Below are 15,397 nucleotides of genomic sequence, written 5' to 3'. Positions count from 1 at the left end.
GGAACGGTGATGTATGAAAGACCGCGGCCAAACGGGAAACTGCCCCAAGCTCCCGATAACGTCACTCCGCAGCCAATCAACGGTGGCGACATCGCTGATAGCGGGCTCTCTCCGCGGGAAACCTGAGGCACTCTAGCTCTTATCGGACAATTGCCTCTGGTAGCGAGGCACCTAGCTTACACCGTACCGTCTACACAACTCGAGTTATCCATCAAAGATATGCTATCCATTCAATTGTAACTAGTTGAAGCCCTCGAGATACTTAAAGTCACTAAATGGTATACCGGAACCCAGGCACCCCCTCAATAAGCTTCTCGCCCCTCTCCGCCTTCTTATTAGCGATCTTAAACCAAACACTCTGCACAACCACGATCAGCATGAGGAGCAGATTACAAGCGATCGCACACCAAATTCCCGGCCGATAGTGTGGTTTGTCCTGCTCCCGGAACACCAGGCTCCCCGCAATGCCGCCAATGCCTCCAAACCCAACCAGCGTTGCACTGGAGAGCGCTCGGGTCCACTGGCCGCGGACATTGTTCGCCTGGTACGCCATGACCGCCGGGATATTGGAGTTTGAGCCTGCGACTGTAAAGAAGACACCTACGTATTGCACGGCATTGGAGCTGGAGAAGCCCATCATTGGGAGCCCGATTATGCAGAGTAGCGCGTTGAAAATGAGAACTGGCCCTCGAGTGCGATATTTGTCGCCGACCCAGCTTGTGCCGTACATTACGAACCCGGCTGCGGCGTAGGGAGGCGCGACGAGGCATTGTGAGGTGCCAGTGTCGAAGCCCATGCCTTCGGAAAGGATGATCGGGAGAAAGTATGCAATGGCATAGCTAACTGTTGTGACGCAGCTAGTCTTGTTAGCAACCTTCGCGTTGGTCGCCAATCGCTTTACTCACAAGAAAATCATTGCGAACCCCCAGATCTTCAGGTCAAGCGCTGGCTTCAAGAACCGCTTCATAGTAAAGGGCTCGGCATCTCCGTCTGACCGATCACGGTTGATGCGGCGGACAACGAAGGCGCACTCCTTCTCGCTGAGAAACTTCCAGGATTTATGTGCTCTGTCGGGAAAGTCGACGAGAAAGACGATTGCGAGGATTCCAATGGCTCCGGTGATCACTCCCTCGAGGATGAAGATCCATCTCCATCCTTCAATCCCATGAGATCCATCCAGCTGCATCAGGCCGAATGCCAGTATTCCAGCCAGGGCGGAGGCCACACAGCCGATCAGATAGAAGACCGAAAACCTCTTCTGGACGTCGTCTGCGGACGTTAGATAAGAATAAATGTCGGGGATAGAGACATACATCGGGCATACCAACTAGACAGTAGGTAAACGCATCCAGGAAAGTACCCTTGCGACTGGTCAGTTTACAGCGAGAACGGGCAGTCATGAGGCTAAGCTTACCAGCTTCCAGCAAGCCAAGAAGCACACGGCAAGCCGTCATCTGCTGCCAATTCTTTGTGAAACCCATGCCCTAACATGATCGTTAGACGTCCAGTGGAACTGACGGTGGGAAGTAGATGCAGACGTACCACCAAAATCGCACCCCAAGAGATCACAATGCTCCCCAAGAACAAGGTCGGACCCAGCTTCCTCGTTATAACCGTCATCGGCGGCTGGAAGATAATGTAGGGGACGAAGAACATGAGGACGACGATCGACTAGCACCAATCAGCATCATCAGCATCCGCTATAATCTAATCGGGGTACGTTGAACGGAGTTGGGAACATACATATCGATAGCCCACATACAACTCCAAATCAACCACCATTCTATAATATCCCAGTCAGAAACCCACTCTTGAACCCACCGTCATCTCCAACCTAAGAACAAATAGGAGATGCCATACCCCGCAACAGCAGCCATACTCAAATTCGTCCGATCCATCAGCGAAACGCAATACGCCAGCCCCGTGATGGTGACAAGGCGCAGGTCAATCCGCCGAATGATCTTCCTCTGCTCCTCAGGTGAGAACTCTTCATCATAGTCGATGTCATTCAGGGCAGCGCGCCCTGCATCTTCAACTTTTTCCACGGTGGGGGTGTACTTTTCGTCGTTGCGAAGAGCCATTTTATCCGTTTTCTCTAACGTATTCTGCAATGGATAGATAGGTATGGTAGGAACTTCAAACTGGACTTGAGCTTGGTAGATTGAAGTAGAAGGAAATGAATTGAAATGAGCAGATCTGATCTATCACCCAGACACGGCAGGGTATATATATACCTCGCCGCCGAGCTAAACATGAAACAAGCGTCTACACCGACACGACATGTTTGCACTCAACCCTGCCCTCTACCCCGGGTCCTGCCAAAGCAGTGGCCCGGGCACGGACAGCGCCGCATGGCTTTCAACCCCAAGCGAGCCAATAGCGACGTTACTTGTAAATGCCGATCTCTGAATGCCGGCTTGGAAGGCGAAGATGCCTCGGCGAGACTCGACCAGCTTGTAGCTTGGGCCTTAGCAAAGTGTGCAGAAGGGCGGTTTCCCCCGGAGTATGGTGGGCACTGGGCTGGGGCGAATGCGGGGGAGGGGTATCCAGTCGTCACTCCAGACTCCACCACGTTATTTCTCCGGGGTTGAGGGACTAACGAGCTAGCATGTTACCTAACGCTAGGGTACCGACGGAGTATCTCCATTCCAAGTTAAGGGGGAAAAGATACCTCGGAATAAATGCGATCTTGGCGGCTTGGACTTGGCGATTCCTTCGGTTGCGTTCTAGACGGCTCGATTGGAGCAGGACCTAAGAAGGGGTCAATGCTCTGGCTTTTTGGGCTTTTTGCTGCAGGATGTAGCTGCCCATGAGTTTGACAGCTGACTGACTAACTAGAGGTGAGAACCTTATCAACCAACTACCGCTCCAATCAGCTCTGGAATCGAGTTTGCACATCCTAGGGACAAGACTTGCAGGGCTGAGTGCCGGGGTTGCTCTGTCCTTGTTCGGCATCTGCTTGTTGGCAGAGCGTACATAGAATGGCTGGTCAATCGCCAGTTTGATCATGGACAGGCCGTGATAAAGCTGCAATGTAAGGATTATATTATTCTCTCTACTAATCGAGATATAATAGTCTGTAAGTAATATACACTTTCACTACTGTACCCCATTACCCAACTTCCAGCGAACCCTCATTATGCCGAAAGGAGTCTATCTGATCCCTTGGCTCCACTACGGCTATCCTATGTTTCTAGGTTGGCCTCAGATCACCTACGTATAAGCAAGAGTGCTCTCCTCTCGCACGGGTAGCAACCTCTGCCGTTCTCCATCTTCTGGCTCCTCCAACTCCTCGCGCTGTTTCTTGAGCCGATGGCCTGCGGTCGCCACAAAACCCACCAAGATAGACCCAACCACAAATCCCGCGCCCGCGAGGAACATGTTAATCGGGATGGGGTTTCCGTCACAGGGGCCGTTGGTTAGCGCGTCCAGGCCAGTTTGGGAGAAGTTGACTAGGCCGGACAGGCAAACGATCGTCCCGTAGACGCGGCCGAATGTAGCGAAACCAAACACTTTAGTAGCATAGTCCCTAGTCACGAAATGTTAGGTGTTTGGACATGGATAAGGAATAGGAATACTATGGTAACTTACGACATGGCGGAGTAGTAAAGCGGGCGGAGAAGAACGAAGAGAATGACAGTCAAATAGCCCGTCCAAAGCGCGGGGATTGAGTTAAGAATACCAATAAGTGTGGTGAGAAACACTATAACTCCCAATGTCGACGGGACGCTGAGATGGTCAAGCAGCAGTCCAATGAGCGGAGTGGAAAGGACGCCACCGACGGGTAGAGCGATGTCAAAAAAGTTGTTGATCTCGATGCCCTTCTCTTCGTCGAGCATGTACTCGTACTGGTTTCGGATGGTAGCAATAAAGTAGTTCATCCGGAGCATTTGCAAAACCGTCATCAGTGTGATGAGTATGAACCATGGAGTCGCCATTTGCTGGTGAGCCGGCAACCCGTGCAGAACACCCCAGACTGCGCTGGTTTGTTGGCGGTCCTCTTCCTGTTGCTCGCGACGTTTTCGTTCCTCCTCATCGCCGAGAATCTTGTCCAGTCTTTCGAGCTTGTCATGACGGCGCTTGGCTCTCTCACTTCTTATTCGACGAAGCTCGCTCAAGCTGTCGATCTCGTCATCAGACTCGTGGACATCCCGCGTCGCATCCTCTGCCTTCTCAATCCGAACCTCCAATTGGTGTGTAGTCTGGTAGTCGCGGGCGGGCATAAGAGTTATCCAGGTGAGCAGGATCAAGGCCGGAACCATGGTATAAGCGAGGAAGAACCTGTCCGGCGTGAAGGTCCTATTGCTGGCTTCAAATACCAACCGATAGAACAGGTATACAGCCGCAGACGCGTCAAAGGCGCCCGTCACCAGAGCAACAATCGTTCCTGTGTGCTTGGGGAACGCATTCGCGATCTGGAAAGACGGAACGAACAAGAACGTGCCTCCCAGCGAGAGAAAGAAATTGGCCGCAATATAGCCATCGAAATCCGGATTCGAAAAGGAATAGGACATCAACAAACTACCAGCGGCCAGAAACACGCACGCAGCGTAACCACATACCCGCGACCCATAGCGATCGAGGATGGATCCGACGGGGAGCGACGACACATTGGCCGTTATAGAGCCGACGGTGAAGAACAGGTTTAGTCTGCAATTAGTCAGTGGGAGTTAATGGTCCAGTTTGCAATGCATTGAGTGGCTACCTCAGTTCCTGATCATAACAAGTATCGAAATCCTCGACCAGCTCACTCGGAATGCACAGATCTCGGTAAACACCTTGAGCGACAAGGACAGGCTTCAGCGCAGCGTAACCAAAGATAATTCCGGAGCCGAACCAGCAGGCTAATATGGTAGCGAACACCTGCGCTGGGAAAGTTAGCACGCGACACCTTCTCGCGTGGCGGGCAAATGCAAGGTACCTAATCGCTTCGTGGTCGAGACCTTGTACGGCGCGGTGGTCGAGATATCCTCAATCGCAGCGACGGGCTGAGGAAAAAAGTCATAAGATATCTTTCGCTTGATACTCTTAACAGAACCGTAAGTGTTATACGTGCCATTGATAGACTCTCCATCATCACGCGATTCTATCGGTACCGCGTCGACGCCCTCGAGAGCAGAAACATGCTGCACCAGGGACATAATATAGTACTTCGATGCTCAGCCCTAGGAAATACAAGACAGCCGATGGATAATTGAGCCTGGGGAATGGACAAGGAGGGCCTCGGGAGGGGAGGATGGATAAAAAGATTGTGTCGTGGGTCTCGAAACTTCCTGACAATTGCGGAGACTCTTCTAGACTGCTCCCTTCCAAGGCAGCTGCAAGATAAGAGCCCAGCCGGCCGCCGCTCCTGTTCTGCTGAGCTACCGGTCGTACAGAGTCGATATCGGCCATTGACTATTGGCAGATTAAGCAGCTATTTTTCTAATAATGGAGTTGTTCGAAATTCGCCCAATTTTTCGGATTATTCCCACTACCATAGATTGGCAGGTTGGAATGCGGGGTGACACCGACAGCAGCGATCTATATAAAAAGCAAATTATTCGCCCTGGAAATACGGGTCTGGGCGATTGAATACTAATATACTAATAATAATTCATTTAGAGCCTTAGTCTTCTTGTTTCCGCCTATAATAGAGCCATTTAACGCCCTCCACCTGTCAATGGTTAAGCATCATCTGACATGACGTATGACAGGGATGACGTAGTGCTATACTTTTAAGATGGAGCTCTTCCAGACTTCCCATCCAGGAACACTTCTCTCCCCACGATAACACCAAAAGGCTATCATGATGGCTTCGCTCACTATTAACGCGCCCAGCGGCGGGTTCCTCTATTCCAACTCGCGCAACGCCCGTCTCATCATCACCGCTGAAACCCCCGACTTCGATGCCGAGTTCCTGGAGGGATGGGCGAAGGAGGGTTTCAACGCCATCTACATTCCTTACTCGCAGGATGAAAAAGAGTACGTTCGTCGCCTGATGTCAGTGAAGGAGGGACTTGGCGTCGGCGACAACTATGGCGTTATTGGTGAGCTTTATTCGAGTCTTAAACTATGCGAACTGCTCTGACGATCGCAGCATTCGGCGACGCCGCCGCATTCTGTCTTGAATACTATCTCAAACCGAACAACGTCAGCCGCCTTTGCGCGCTTGTCTGCTATTACCCCTCCAGCATCCCCGATATCCGATCGAAATACCCGCCGTCGGTGCAGATGCTAACGCACCTTGCCGGCGACACCATTGACGTTGTGATCACACCGACCGTTCTAGGATTGCAAGGCAAGAAGAAGAAATCGACGAGACAGATCAACCCTGGCATTGGAACGGGCGAGCTCCTCGACATCGGTCACCGCGCGTATACCTACTCAGACGCCGAGCCCGGATTTGCGGAAGTGGATCTAGACGAGTACCACCGACTAGACGCAGACCTCGCCTTTACCCGCACACTCGAGGTCCTGCGCAGGGCATATGGACGAGAAGGCGATCTCGTGAAGCCATGGGAGGAGCATCTTCAGGGTACGGCTACCATCAAGCCAAACCTGTGACCAACATACTAACATCGCACCAGGCAAATACTTCACCATGAACCTCCACGACACAATGGAACACTACACCAAGAACCTAACCCCAACAACCACCTACGTCCCAACACTCAGCGGCGGCACCGGCGCCCGCGCCCTCAAGCGCTTCTACGACCAGTACTTCCTGCACAAACTGCCCCCCTCAATGCACCTACGCCTCCTCTCCCGCACCGTTGGCGCCGACCGCGTCGTTGACGAGCTCTACATCTCCTTCGAGCACACGCACGAAATCCCCTGGATGCTGCCGGGAATCCCACCAACCAACAAAAAGGTCGAGATCGTGATCGTCAGCATCGTCAGCATGCGCGCGAAGCAGCTCTACGCCGAGCACGTGTACTGGGATCAAGCTAGTGTGCTTTTGCAGGTTGGCTTGCTTGATTCCAAGCTCGTGCCGAAGGAGATCCAGGACAAGGGCGTTGATCGCCTGCCTGTTATTGGGCGTGAGGCGGCGAGGCGCATACTCGATGAGGATCCCGAGGTTGAGGAGCCGGAGTTCCATAATCGGTTGATTCGAAGGGCGAGGCAGAGAAGGGGATCTAGTAAGGGGGCGGAGAGCGAGGTGCCGCAGACTCCGGCCGTGCATTCTGAGGCTGAAGGGCCGGGCCCGAAGAAAGGGAAGAAGGCGGGGCCGCAGAATGGTGAGCAGAATGGGGGGAAGAGTGGGATTCAGGATGGGGTGAAGGGGGAGGAGAAGGTGCAAGAACAGGGCCAAGCAATTCCTGAACGGAAGAAGCAGGATGGGGTAAACCCTGGGAAGAAACAGGATGAGGTGAAGGACGGAAAAAAGGAAGAGAATGGCGCCAAGGATAAACTGGAAAATGGAATTCAAGATGGATTGAACGGTGGTGAGAAGAAGTCGCAACAGGCCGCCGTAGAGGATGGAGAGGAAGAAGAGGACGGCGCTCAAAATGGCAACGCCCAGGCCCAGAACGGCCATACCGAGAATGGGGCAGACGCCAGAGATGGAGACAAAAAGGACAATGGCAAGGAAAAGGAGCAGGATGAGGACGAGCTGTGACTGCACACCCCTAAGCACCTCCTTATGATTCTATATACCCTTTTAATGATGCCTCTGACCCTATTCTTGATATGACCGTGCATGCTTTTGAGCTTTTTAGTCTTCGTATTTTGCTTTCATCACTGCGTTATCGCTATGATCGTGCATGAATTCGGCGTGTCTAGTCTTGGTATTTTGGTTTTGATTGGTTTCAGTATTAGTATTCAATCTATTTCTCTCTTCTCTTGGTTGATATCGATTACCATCCCTTCCACGGCACCCACGCCTCTCTAACAATATCGCTCTCATCAACAACGTAATAGACCGGGTAGTTGGCAGCCGTAATGCAAGCATGCTGGCAGTAAAGCAGCACCTTGTCTCCAACCTTGAATGTGTCCTCTGCCTTCTCATCCTTGACCTCGTTCACCCCGAAGTGCGACAGAGCTGGCGCTGGGGAGAGACCCAGGATACCATGTTCCTGGCTCGTCCGCACGACAGCCCACTGTGGACGATCGGTGACGACGCCATAGCCGGGAAACTCGCTCGTTTCCTTGGAGAGCGCGATTGTGCCGGCGTTGACGAGGGCTTCATTCCGCTCCGGGTAGACGCTGCAGACTTCTGTGAGGACGCGGACGGATTGTGCGGTAGGTGGGACGAGGCCCGTTGAGACTTGTTGGAGATCGTTGCAGGGGTAATTTCCTGTTGTTATTAGCTCTATTTTGATTGGTACTATAAGGAAAGCATACCAGCATGCAATTCCAACTCCAACTCCTCAGGTAAGACCTCTTTCAACTCCCTGACAACGTGCGCCGTTGGGGTCGACCCAATGGATACAACAACCTTCCGTCCTGTAGTCAAGTGCTTTGACGCGCTGACCACACCCTCAACCTCCTCCTTCAGCACTGATACCGCGCTCTCTTCAGTCCTGCAAGCATATGAGTGGCCCGCATGGCAATAAAATCCATAAAGTTCTACAGCAGAAGACTGTTCGACGCGCTTGACAAGCGCTGGGAGAGCAGATGAGGAGTTGACAATTCCTGCTCTGCGGGTTCCGACATCGATCTTGATGAAGACAGGCCATGGTGTTGAGGTACCGGTAAACTTCTCGAGGATGTCAATGTGCTGCTCGTTGTCTATCATTAGGATGACTTTAAGGGACTTGGAGATTTCGACAAGGCGAGGGAGGACTGTCGGATAGATGGGCATGCTGTAGAGACACTTTTTGACTGTTAATTCCTCGTTTCTCAAGACAATGGGGCCTAGAACGAACCTCTTTGAGAATCCCTTCTTTCGCGAGAGGAATGGCGCCCTCGATCTCCGGGAGCGTGGAGGCGACAATGCGGCGGTGCTGGCCGTTGCCGAGCATCATTTTTGTCACTTCAAGAGACTGCTGATATTAGCTTGAGCATGCGCCCTGATGAAACTGGTTCGTACCTTGAGTGTCTTGACGTGCGGCCGGAATGCAATCCCCAGCTTCTCCACATCTTGAAGAAGTTGCTTGACATTCCGCTCAATGGTCGGCTTGCTCAGAACTAGAGCTGGTGTGGGCAGGTCTGTGACCGAATACCCAAAGTATGAGTTGTACGAGGCCATTGTGATGTTCTTGTCTTGAGATAAATTTGAGTTGGAGAATTGAAGGCCGATGCGAGGGGCAGTGGGGTTTTATATCTGCTTATCTTCTCCGTTCTCAAGGTCTCCGCAAGGCGCAAGGGATGGCTGGAGCATTCCAAGGGTTCTGCCGGCAGGCAGCTGGAGATCGCGATCTTTTCACCGCGGAGATATTTGGGATAGTGCAATTGGATCATCTGAGGTCGAGTATTGCGCATCAGCGAATCATGGTGTTTACCGCGCTGTGTCGTGTACGGCAGAACCTTCTACCGTAGCTTAGCCGCGCCCAAGTCGCAGGGCGCAAAGACGTATAGATCGCTATTCTGAAGTTATTCTTCGTATGCGTATATTCATGATGTCAGGACAAGGCTGTTAAGTGTCGTGGGAAAGCGCTCGCTCGATCATGAATTCAATCTTTCGCGATTGCGATCGGAACTGCAATTGGAACTTAGAACATGGCTAGATAAAGTAAGTCTGGTGTTGCTGGCCGACGATAAGAATTTTACTTACGACAGGCACTCAACAAGTTCCAATGCTGCAAGGTGGAAAGTTTGGCGATGGGATTTTGAGCGAGGCAGAGTGGCGATGCGGGGAAGGAGGGGCTCGCACTGAGGTCATCCAGGAACTCAACCAGACTCGCATCGAGCATTCGCCTCCTGCTCAGAAAATTGCTCCAGGAGATCCTCCGATATCTCTTGATTGTTCATGATACTCAATTGATTCAAGTAAGCCCAAATCTCGAGCACTGTCTGCCACTGCTGATCCACTGATACCTCAGGCCCCAGTACCCCACCTCTTATCGCCTTATAATCGACGCCGTCGTCATTCAACCCACTCGACAACTGGCCATTCTCCTTCACACCTATACCCTTAAAAAATGTCGAACCAAGTCCGCACTCTCTCGCCGTCCACCGGCAAAGCCCTCTTCGAGCACCCGGGCGCCACTGTCGAACAAGTCACTCAGATCGCCAAGGCCTCCGAAGATGCATTCCGCAGCTACAGGGAGCTGTCCCTCGATCAGCGCAAAGCTATTGTCGTCAAGGCCCTGGAAGTGATCGATGCAAACAAGGAGACTCTAGCGCAGGAGCTGTCCTCGCAGATGGGTCGTCCGATTTCGTACACTGCTGGTGAGATCGATACTATGCGCATGCGAGCCAACTACCTTCTCGGTCAGGCAGAAGATGCCCTCAAGACTATCCCGGGACAGGAGGAGAATGGTTTTAAGAGATTCGTGAAGAAGGGACCAGTTGGTCCGGTCCTTCTTGCAACTGCATGGAACGTATGTTACGTTTAAGAATCCTTATCGACTGTGAGCTAACTTCCTAGTACCCCTACCTCATCACCATCAACGCCCTCGTCCCCGCACTTCTCGCCGGAAACACCGTGATCCTCCGCCCATCTCCCCAGACCCCGCTGGTTGGCGATCGCCTCCTCGAATACTTTGAACAGGCTGGTCTACCGAAGAACGTCCTTCAGGTGGTGCATCTGGGCGCTTGGGAGGTTCTTGACGAGGTCGTCAAGATCCCCCAAATCAAGCTCGTTTCTTTCGTTGGCTCTACGCAGGGTGGTATTCGTCTCCGCCAGGCGACCGCTGGCCGGATCTTGCCATTGAACTTGGAACTTGGAGGCAACGACCCGGCCTATGTCCGCCCTGATGCGGACCTTAAGTACACAGCAGCGCAGGTTGTGGATGGTGCGGTCTTCAACTCTGGTCAGAGCTGCTGCTCTATTGAGCGGATCTATGTTCACGCGGATGTGCACGACGCTTTCGTCACCGAGGTTCAGAAAGAGCTGGCAACGTAGGTTTCTCATCGTTCAACCCAGAACTTGACTAACCCTTATAGTTATAAACTCGGCGATCCCCTTGACAAGACCACCACCACTGGCCCTGTGATTTCCCACCAAGCTGTCAAGAATATCCAATCGCACATCGACGACGCCCTTTCTCAAGGTGCTGTCGACTCGACGCCCAAGAATCCTACCTTCGAGTCTCTGCCCAGCGAAGGAAGCTTCATTGCGCCGCGCGTCCTCACCAATGTATCGCACGATATGCGCGTCATGCGCGAGGAGACATTCGGCCCGGTTGTCCCGATTATGAAGGTCCAGAGCGATGACGAGGCAGTGGCGCTTATGAACGACAGTGACTACGGACTGACTGCTAGCGTGTGGACCAAGGACATCAAGGCTGGCGAAGACTTGATTGAGCGCGTCGAGGCAGGAACCGTCTTCATCAACCGATGCGACTACCCTGCTCCGGTTAGTAGACTTTCCCTCGACGTTGAATCTCATACTAACTGCAATCTAGGACCTCGCGTGGGTCGGCTGGAAGAACTCCGGTCTTGGTTGCTCTCTCGGACCTCAGGCGTTCGACGCATTCTACAAGCTGAAGAGCTACCACATCCGCACGACTCACGGTTAGACTTAGATTATATATTCCATCTCATAAGTACATACATGACACATAACATCAATTTTCTGCGGACATAGCAGTCTTCTCCCTTCTCACACTTTTGATCATAATTTTTTACGAGGACTTGCACGCGCTGGTGTCATTACCGGTCTTGCCAGACCCGGTAACGTACTTCTCGCGCTTGCCACCCTTGAGCCTACGGCTGTACTCAACACCAACACTGTTTCCAGTCTCGACATCAAACGGCACAGGAGACGAGTAGTCATGCGTAGCAGTCAAGTTGGCATAGGTCTTCTTGACAATGTCTAGGATGCCATAGCCACCCGAGCACTGGCCCTCCGTCGCGGGAATCGGCCACTCGTACGTTTTCTGCGAGTACTCGCCCGCAGCCATGGGCCCGTTGTACGAGACATTGAGGTAGAGGTTGCTCGTGTCGACCTCGTAGTTCGTGTACCCGACCTTCTCAGCCAGGAAAGAGAGCAGGTTCGCGCCGCAGTCCCAGCGTCCGAGACCGGGGATGCCGAAGTTCGCGGAAAGAGATGAGATGATGGAGTAGTGCGTGTAGAAGGTGTCGTCTTCCTTGCCATTCAGGTGTTCTGGCACGGCGCCGCCAAGAAGGAATGAGAAGATCTTGTTGCCCAGCTCGTATGTGTCGTTCTCGTCGAAGGTCAGCAGGATCAAGGTATCCTTGGTAAAGTACTCGTTGTCCAGCAGATCAATCAGGAACTCCCACGTCCAGGTCCCCGAGAAAGAAATGTCCGTGTCGTGCCCGTCATTCGTCATGTTCGGCGTGATGAAGCTATACTGCGGCAGACGGTGGTTGCGAAGGTCGTCGTAGAAGTCCGTGAAGTTCTTGATCTGGCGCAGACGCGTCGGGTCCTCTGTTACACTGTTGTACAAGATTGCGGGGTTGTGCTTGCGCACGTAGTCGTTGTCTCCGGATGTTGGGTATCGGAAACCCTGGTAGCCGGGGTAGGGGCTGTGCTCTTGGTACTCGCCCCAGCTGATGTTCTTGGTGTCGAACATGTCGGCGATGGTGGAGACGTTGGCGGGGATCTGGTTGAAGTCGTCGTTGTCCATGCCGAAGGTGTCGCCGCCTTGGGAGGCGCAGTAGTTTGGCTCGGAGGGGTGCGTGACGGCCCACATGTTTGTCAGAGTGAGACCCTTCTTTGCGAGCTTTGCTAGATGTTTCTCCGATGCGGCGACGTCGTAGTCCTGGTCTAGTTAGGGTTGGCTTGTCTTGTGGAAGGATGAGAAGGGTGCATACGGTGTTCTCGAGCCAGATGTTCACGAAGCGGTTGAAGGACTTGCCCTGGACATTGCTGACGGGGGAGTATGGCTTGATAGTAGCACGGGCCGCAGCGATCTCAGGTGCTGAAGGGGTTTGCTCAGAGGAGGTCTGGGCTAGAGCCAGAGATAGACCTCCAAGGAAGGCGGCGAGTGTCTTGGTGTACATGGCTAGCACCGGGGGAGTTCACAACAACTGAATATGTGAAGATCGATGGCGGGAGACCTGTGAGCTAAGCAGAAGACAGAGATCATCGTGGAATTCCTCTGTTTATATAGCTTCCAGAGACGGCCAGAGGGCTCAATGCCTGGTAAACGCTACTACTCCGATGCTCCGACGGTCATCCCCGCTGTCGAGCTCGCGGCTCGAGATCCATCTAATGCGCCCATCACAATTGGCTACATCTCAGCATGCCAGCATCGAAATGCCTTTGCGAAGGACAAGTATCCACCTCGCGTAACTTGCATGTCTGCACGTTGCATATCGATCGGAGGTGAGTGGACGAGAGGATGTTGGATCGAAAGGAACAGGCAGCGGAGTGGAGACCCCAGGCGAGCACGTGCGGAGCTGGGGTGCTGCGACTCGACTCTGGATGTCTCCAACCCACGCCTCCGGGGCACGAGGGCGCACCAAGCTTCCAAAGCTTCCAGCCTTCCACAGACAAGATTATTGGCGATGCTTATCCCAGGCCGGATATCGATGCCGCTTATCCCGGATGCATTAAATATTTCAATGGCACACAGCTACTGTAGGCAACAATATAAATAAATCGTAAATCTCATACCACTCATCACAGTCTAGTCTATTCTATCCACTGTGCAGGTCGTTCTATGTACTGAAAGGCACGTGCTGGCGCAATCTAGTTGAAGAACTTGGCCTCGCCCTCCTTGGCCTTGCCGGCGGCAACGAGGCGCTTGATCTCCTCGGTGTAGACGTTCTTGACAGCGGCAGCATCCTTGCCCGCGACAGTAAGGCGCTCAGCAAGGGAAGCAAGCTCCTCGTTGTCGATCTTGGAGTTGATAAGGTCAACGTCGGTCAGGACAGAGTCAACCTGGGCGGCAGAAGGCTCGCCAGACTCGGCAAAGTAGTTGACGTCCTTGACGGAACCCTTGAGAACACGCTTGTTCTTCTTAGCGGCGTTCTTAGCGGCTTCCTTGGTCTTCTTAGCCTTCTCACGTTCGGCCTTGGCGGCCTCCTCGGCGTCCTTCTTGCGCTGCTCTTCCTCGAGGCGGGCCTTCTCCTTCTCCTCGGCAATTCGCTTGGCCTCAGCCTCCTTCTCAAGACGCTTCTTGTCCTTGCCAGCACGAGCGGCCTTGCGGAAGTTCTTAATACGCTCGTCTAGGGCAGCGCAGTCGTCAACAAGGTGGCGGAGACGGGCAGTGTCCTCGGTCTTTCTCTTGCGGCGAGCGTTGGCGTTCTTCTTCTCGACGTGACGCTTCTGGTCACGGTTCTCGTTGTCATCGGGAACATCCTCATCAAGGTACTCGAAAGTACGCCAGCTGTCGAAGTTGTACCAGAAGTTGTAGAACTCGTTGACCTCCTCGAAGCTGCTGTTCTCATCACCTAGTTGAGGAACGGGCTGGATCTTAGAGAAACGGGCCTCGCTCTCGAAAACAGGACGCCACAGCTTGAAGAAGCTCTGGGGGCTCTTCTGGCTGGCCTTCTTGCTTGGGGGCTCGACGTCGGCAGCCTCGTCAACGGAGTCGAACTGGCGGCGCTTGACGGGGTCGGACAGGACCTCGGTAGCCTTCTGGATACACTTGAAGAAGCTGTCGTTCTCGTCACGGTCGCCGAGAGCAGCCTTCTTATCGGGGTGGTGACGGAGAACCTTCTTGCGGTGGGCACGCTTGATCATGTCGGGGGTAGCGCGCCAGCGGTGCTTGCTCAGACCGAGGACGGCATAGTGGTCTTGGCTCTAAGGATTGATTAGAACATATCACACCAGTAGCAACCTGTATTACAAACCTTCCAGTCCTTGGCGTCTCTCTGGAGCATCATGGGGTCCTCGTCCTCGGAGATCTCGTCGTTCTCGTCCTCCTCGGTCTTCTTGACGTTCTGCTGAGCCTGGATGCGCTCATCCTCGGAGAAGGTGCGGTGGTGGCGCTTCTGTTAGTTGTTAGCCGCATGTTCAAAAATCATCGCAGATAATCCGTATGGCGATGAAAACCACGAGGTTCGGACGGGATACGCACTCTGCGGGCGTGAGCGAGGAAATGAGGGCCAACGGGCTCGAGGTTCCTCTGAGTGGCGGCGGAGAGCTTGCCAACAGCCTTGAAGTCCTTGTCGGCAGCCCAGCCAGCGGGCAGAGCCGGAAGGGTAACATCAATAACTTGTGCAGAAGACATTTTGATGGAAGTGAGGGAGGGATGATAAGAAGACGGTCTCAAAGGATCAACAACGAAAATCAAGAGTGGGCGACAATTATTTTTTCTGCCTCAGTCCGCCGCCCCAAGCTGGGCCAATCAGCGAATGCCCGTTTCGGAGATCATCGAGGCGCCGGGGCCGACGGGCA

General features: G+C 53.3%; 7 protein-coding genes across 7 annotated transcripts; 2 read left to right on the top strand and 5 right to left on the bottom strand.

The window, feature by feature from the left end:
* Nucleotides 1-203: 203 nt before the first annotated feature.
* On the bottom strand, nucleotides 204-2,081 carry BDW74DRAFT_186690 (putative phthalate transporter; the record flags this gene model as incomplete). Its single annotated transcript, XM_073731312.1, has 7 exons — nucleotides 204-857; nucleotides 906-1,269; nucleotides 1,314-1,361; nucleotides 1,415-1,454; nucleotides 1,543-1,671; nucleotides 1,744-1,783; nucleotides 1,861-2,081. 7 exons carry the CDS (start codon nucleotides 2,079-2,081, stop codon nucleotides 272-274), a joined length of 1,428 nt encoding a protein of 475 aa, XP_073581456.1. The 3' UTR covers nucleotides 204-271.
* Nucleotides 2,082-3,035: 954 nt separating this feature from the next.
* BDW74DRAFT_157457 (putative MFS transporter) lies at nucleotides 3,036-5,559 on the bottom strand. The gene is made up of 5 exons (XM_073725150.1): nucleotides 5,057-5,559; nucleotides 4,922-4,988; nucleotides 4,706-4,868; nucleotides 3,592-4,650; nucleotides 3,036-3,529 (listed from the first exon to the last, which is right to left on the bottom strand). Exons 1-5 carry the CDS (start codon nucleotides 5,075-5,077, stop codon nucleotides 3,214-3,216), a joined length of 1,626 nt encoding a protein of 541 aa, XP_073581455.1. The 5' UTR covers nucleotides 5,078-5,559; the 3' UTR covers nucleotides 3,036-3,213.
* A 217-nt stretch (nucleotides 5,560-5,776) lies between these two features.
* On the top strand, nucleotides 5,777-7,832 carry BDW74DRAFT_157450 (dienelactone hydrolase). The gene is made up of 3 exons (XM_073725149.1): nucleotides 5,777-6,029; nucleotides 6,080-6,517; nucleotides 6,570-7,832. The coding sequence occupies exons 1-3, from the start codon at nucleotides 5,789-5,791 to the stop codon at nucleotides 7,598-7,600; spliced, it is 1,710 nt and encodes a 569-aa protein (XP_073581454.1). The 5' UTR covers nucleotides 5,777-5,788; the 3' UTR covers nucleotides 7,601-7,832.
* Nucleotides 7,779-9,436, bottom strand: BDW74DRAFT_157447 (D-serine ammonia-lyase DSD1). Its single transcript, XM_073725148.1, has 4 exons — nucleotides 9,014-9,436; nucleotides 8,850-8,966; nucleotides 8,326-8,797; nucleotides 7,779-8,278 (listed from the first exon to the last, which is right to left on the bottom strand). The coding sequence occupies exons 1-4, from the start codon at nucleotides 9,170-9,172 to the stop codon at nucleotides 7,839-7,841; spliced, it is 1,188 nt and encodes a 395-aa protein (XP_073581453.1). The 5' UTR covers nucleotides 9,173-9,436; the 3' UTR covers nucleotides 7,779-7,838.
* A 351-nt stretch (nucleotides 9,437-9,787) lies between these two features.
* On the top strand, nucleotides 9,788-11,640 carry BDW74DRAFT_157445 (aldehyde dehydrogenase family protein). Its single transcript, XM_073725147.1, has 5 exons — nucleotides 9,788-9,912; nucleotides 9,966-10,466; nucleotides 10,514-10,986; nucleotides 11,032-11,443; nucleotides 11,493-11,640. The coding sequence occupies exons 2-5, from the start codon at nucleotides 10,065-10,067 to the stop codon at nucleotides 11,604-11,606; spliced, it is 1,401 nt and encodes a 466-aa protein (XP_073581452.1). The 5' UTR covers nucleotides 9,788-9,912; nucleotides 9,966-10,064; the 3' UTR covers nucleotides 11,607-11,640.
* Nucleotides 11,641-11,643: 3 nt separating this feature from the next.
* On the bottom strand, nucleotides 11,644-13,651 carry BDW74DRAFT_157444 (putative acid phosphatase). Its single transcript, XM_073725146.1, has 2 exons — nucleotides 12,865-13,651; nucleotides 11,644-12,812 (listed from the first exon to the last, which is right to left on the bottom strand). The coding sequence occupies exons 1-2, from the start codon at nucleotides 13,051-13,053 to the stop codon at nucleotides 11,712-11,714; spliced, it is 1,290 nt and encodes a 429-aa protein (XP_073581451.1). The 5' UTR covers nucleotides 13,054-13,651; the 3' UTR covers nucleotides 11,644-11,711.
* BDW74DRAFT_56913 (putative ribosome associated DnaJ chaperone Zuotin) lies at nucleotides 13,103-15,383 on the bottom strand. Its single transcript, XM_073733194.1, has 3 exons — nucleotides 15,078-15,383; nucleotides 14,851-14,991; nucleotides 13,103-14,800 (listed from the first exon to the last, which is right to left on the bottom strand). Exons 1-3 carry the CDS (start codon nucleotides 15,228-15,230, stop codon nucleotides 13,745-13,747), a joined length of 1,350 nt encoding a protein of 449 aa, XP_073581450.1. The 5' UTR covers nucleotides 15,231-15,383; the 3' UTR covers nucleotides 13,103-13,744.
* Nucleotides 15,384-15,397: the final 14 nt, after the last annotated feature.

Source organism: Aspergillus multicolor, assembly GCF_047715735.1.
Source record: "Aspergillus multicolor strain CBS 133.54 unplaced genomic scaffold BDW74scaffold_22, whole genome shotgun sequence".
NCBI lineage: Eukaryota > Fungi > Ascomycota > Eurotiomycetes > Eurotiales > Aspergillaceae > Aspergillus > Aspergillus multicolor.
Note: the sequence above shows the minus strand (reverse complement) of the source record. Positions and strands in the feature narration are given on the sequence as shown.

Coding starts and splice junctions, on each gene's coding strand:
- BDW74DRAFT_157457 (XM_073725150.1), bottom strand. CDS start 5,077: ATGATGGAGAGTCTATCAATG. Junction 4,651..4,705: donor TGTTATGATCAGGAACTGAG/GTAGCCACTCAA, acceptor GACTAATTGCAG/ACTAAACCTGTTCTTCACCG. Junction 3,530..3,591: donor CTTTACTACTCCGCCATGTC/GTAAGTTACCAT, acceptor TTTCGTGACTAG/GGACTATGCTACTAAAGTGT.
- BDW74DRAFT_157450 (XM_073725149.1), top strand. CDS start 5,789: ATGATGGCTTCGCTCACTATTAACGCGCCCAGCGGCGGGTTCCTCTAT. Junction 6,030..6,079: donor CGACAACTATGGCGTTATTG/GTGAGCTTTATT, acceptor TGACGATCGCAG/CATTCGGCGACGCCGCCGCA. Junction 6,518..6,569: donor ATGGGAGGAGCATCTTCAGG/GTACGGCTACCA, acceptor ACATCGCACCAG/GCAAATACTTCACCATGAAC.
- BDW74DRAFT_157447 (XM_073725148.1), bottom strand. CDS start 9,172: ATGGCCTCGTACAACTCATACTTTGGGTATTCGGTCACAGACCTGCCC. Junction 8,967..9,013: donor CGCACGTCAAGACACTCAAG/GTACGAACCAGT, acceptor TAATATCAGCAG/TCTCTTGAAGTGACAAAAAT. Junction 8,279..8,325: donor GGAGTTGGAATTGCATGCTG/GTATGCTTTCCT, acceptor TAATAACAACAG/GAAATTACCCCTGCAACGAT.
- BDW74DRAFT_157445 (XM_073725147.1), top strand. CDS start 10,065: ATGTCGAACCAAGTCCGCACTCTCTCGCCGTCCACCGGCAAAGCCCTC. Junction 10,467..10,513: donor TTCTTGCAACTGCATGGAAC/GTATGTTACGTT, acceptor CTAACTTCCTAG/TACCCCTACCTCATCACCAT. Junction 11,444..11,492: donor GATGCGACTACCCTGCTCCG/GTTAGTAGACTT, acceptor ACTGCAATCTAG/GACCTCGCGTGGGTCGGCTG.
- BDW74DRAFT_157444 (XM_073725146.1), bottom strand. CDS start 13,053: ATGTACACCAAGACACTCGCCGCCTTCCTTGGAGGTCTATCTCTGGCT. Junction 12,813..12,864: donor ACATCTGGCTCGAGAACACC/GTATGCACCCTT, acceptor TAACTAGACCAG/GACTACGACGTCGCCGCATC.
- BDW74DRAFT_56913 (XM_073733194.1), bottom strand. CDS start 15,230: ATGTCTTCTGCACAAGTTATTGATGTTACCCTTCCGGCTCTGCCCGCT. Junction 14,992..15,077: donor TCCTCGCTCACGCCCGCAGA/GTGCGTATCCCG, acceptor AACAACTAACAG/AAGCGCCACCACCGCACCTT. Junction 14,801..14,850: donor GAGACGCCAAGGACTGGAAG/GTTTGTAATACA, acceptor ATCAATCCTTAG/AGCCAAGACCACTATGCCGT.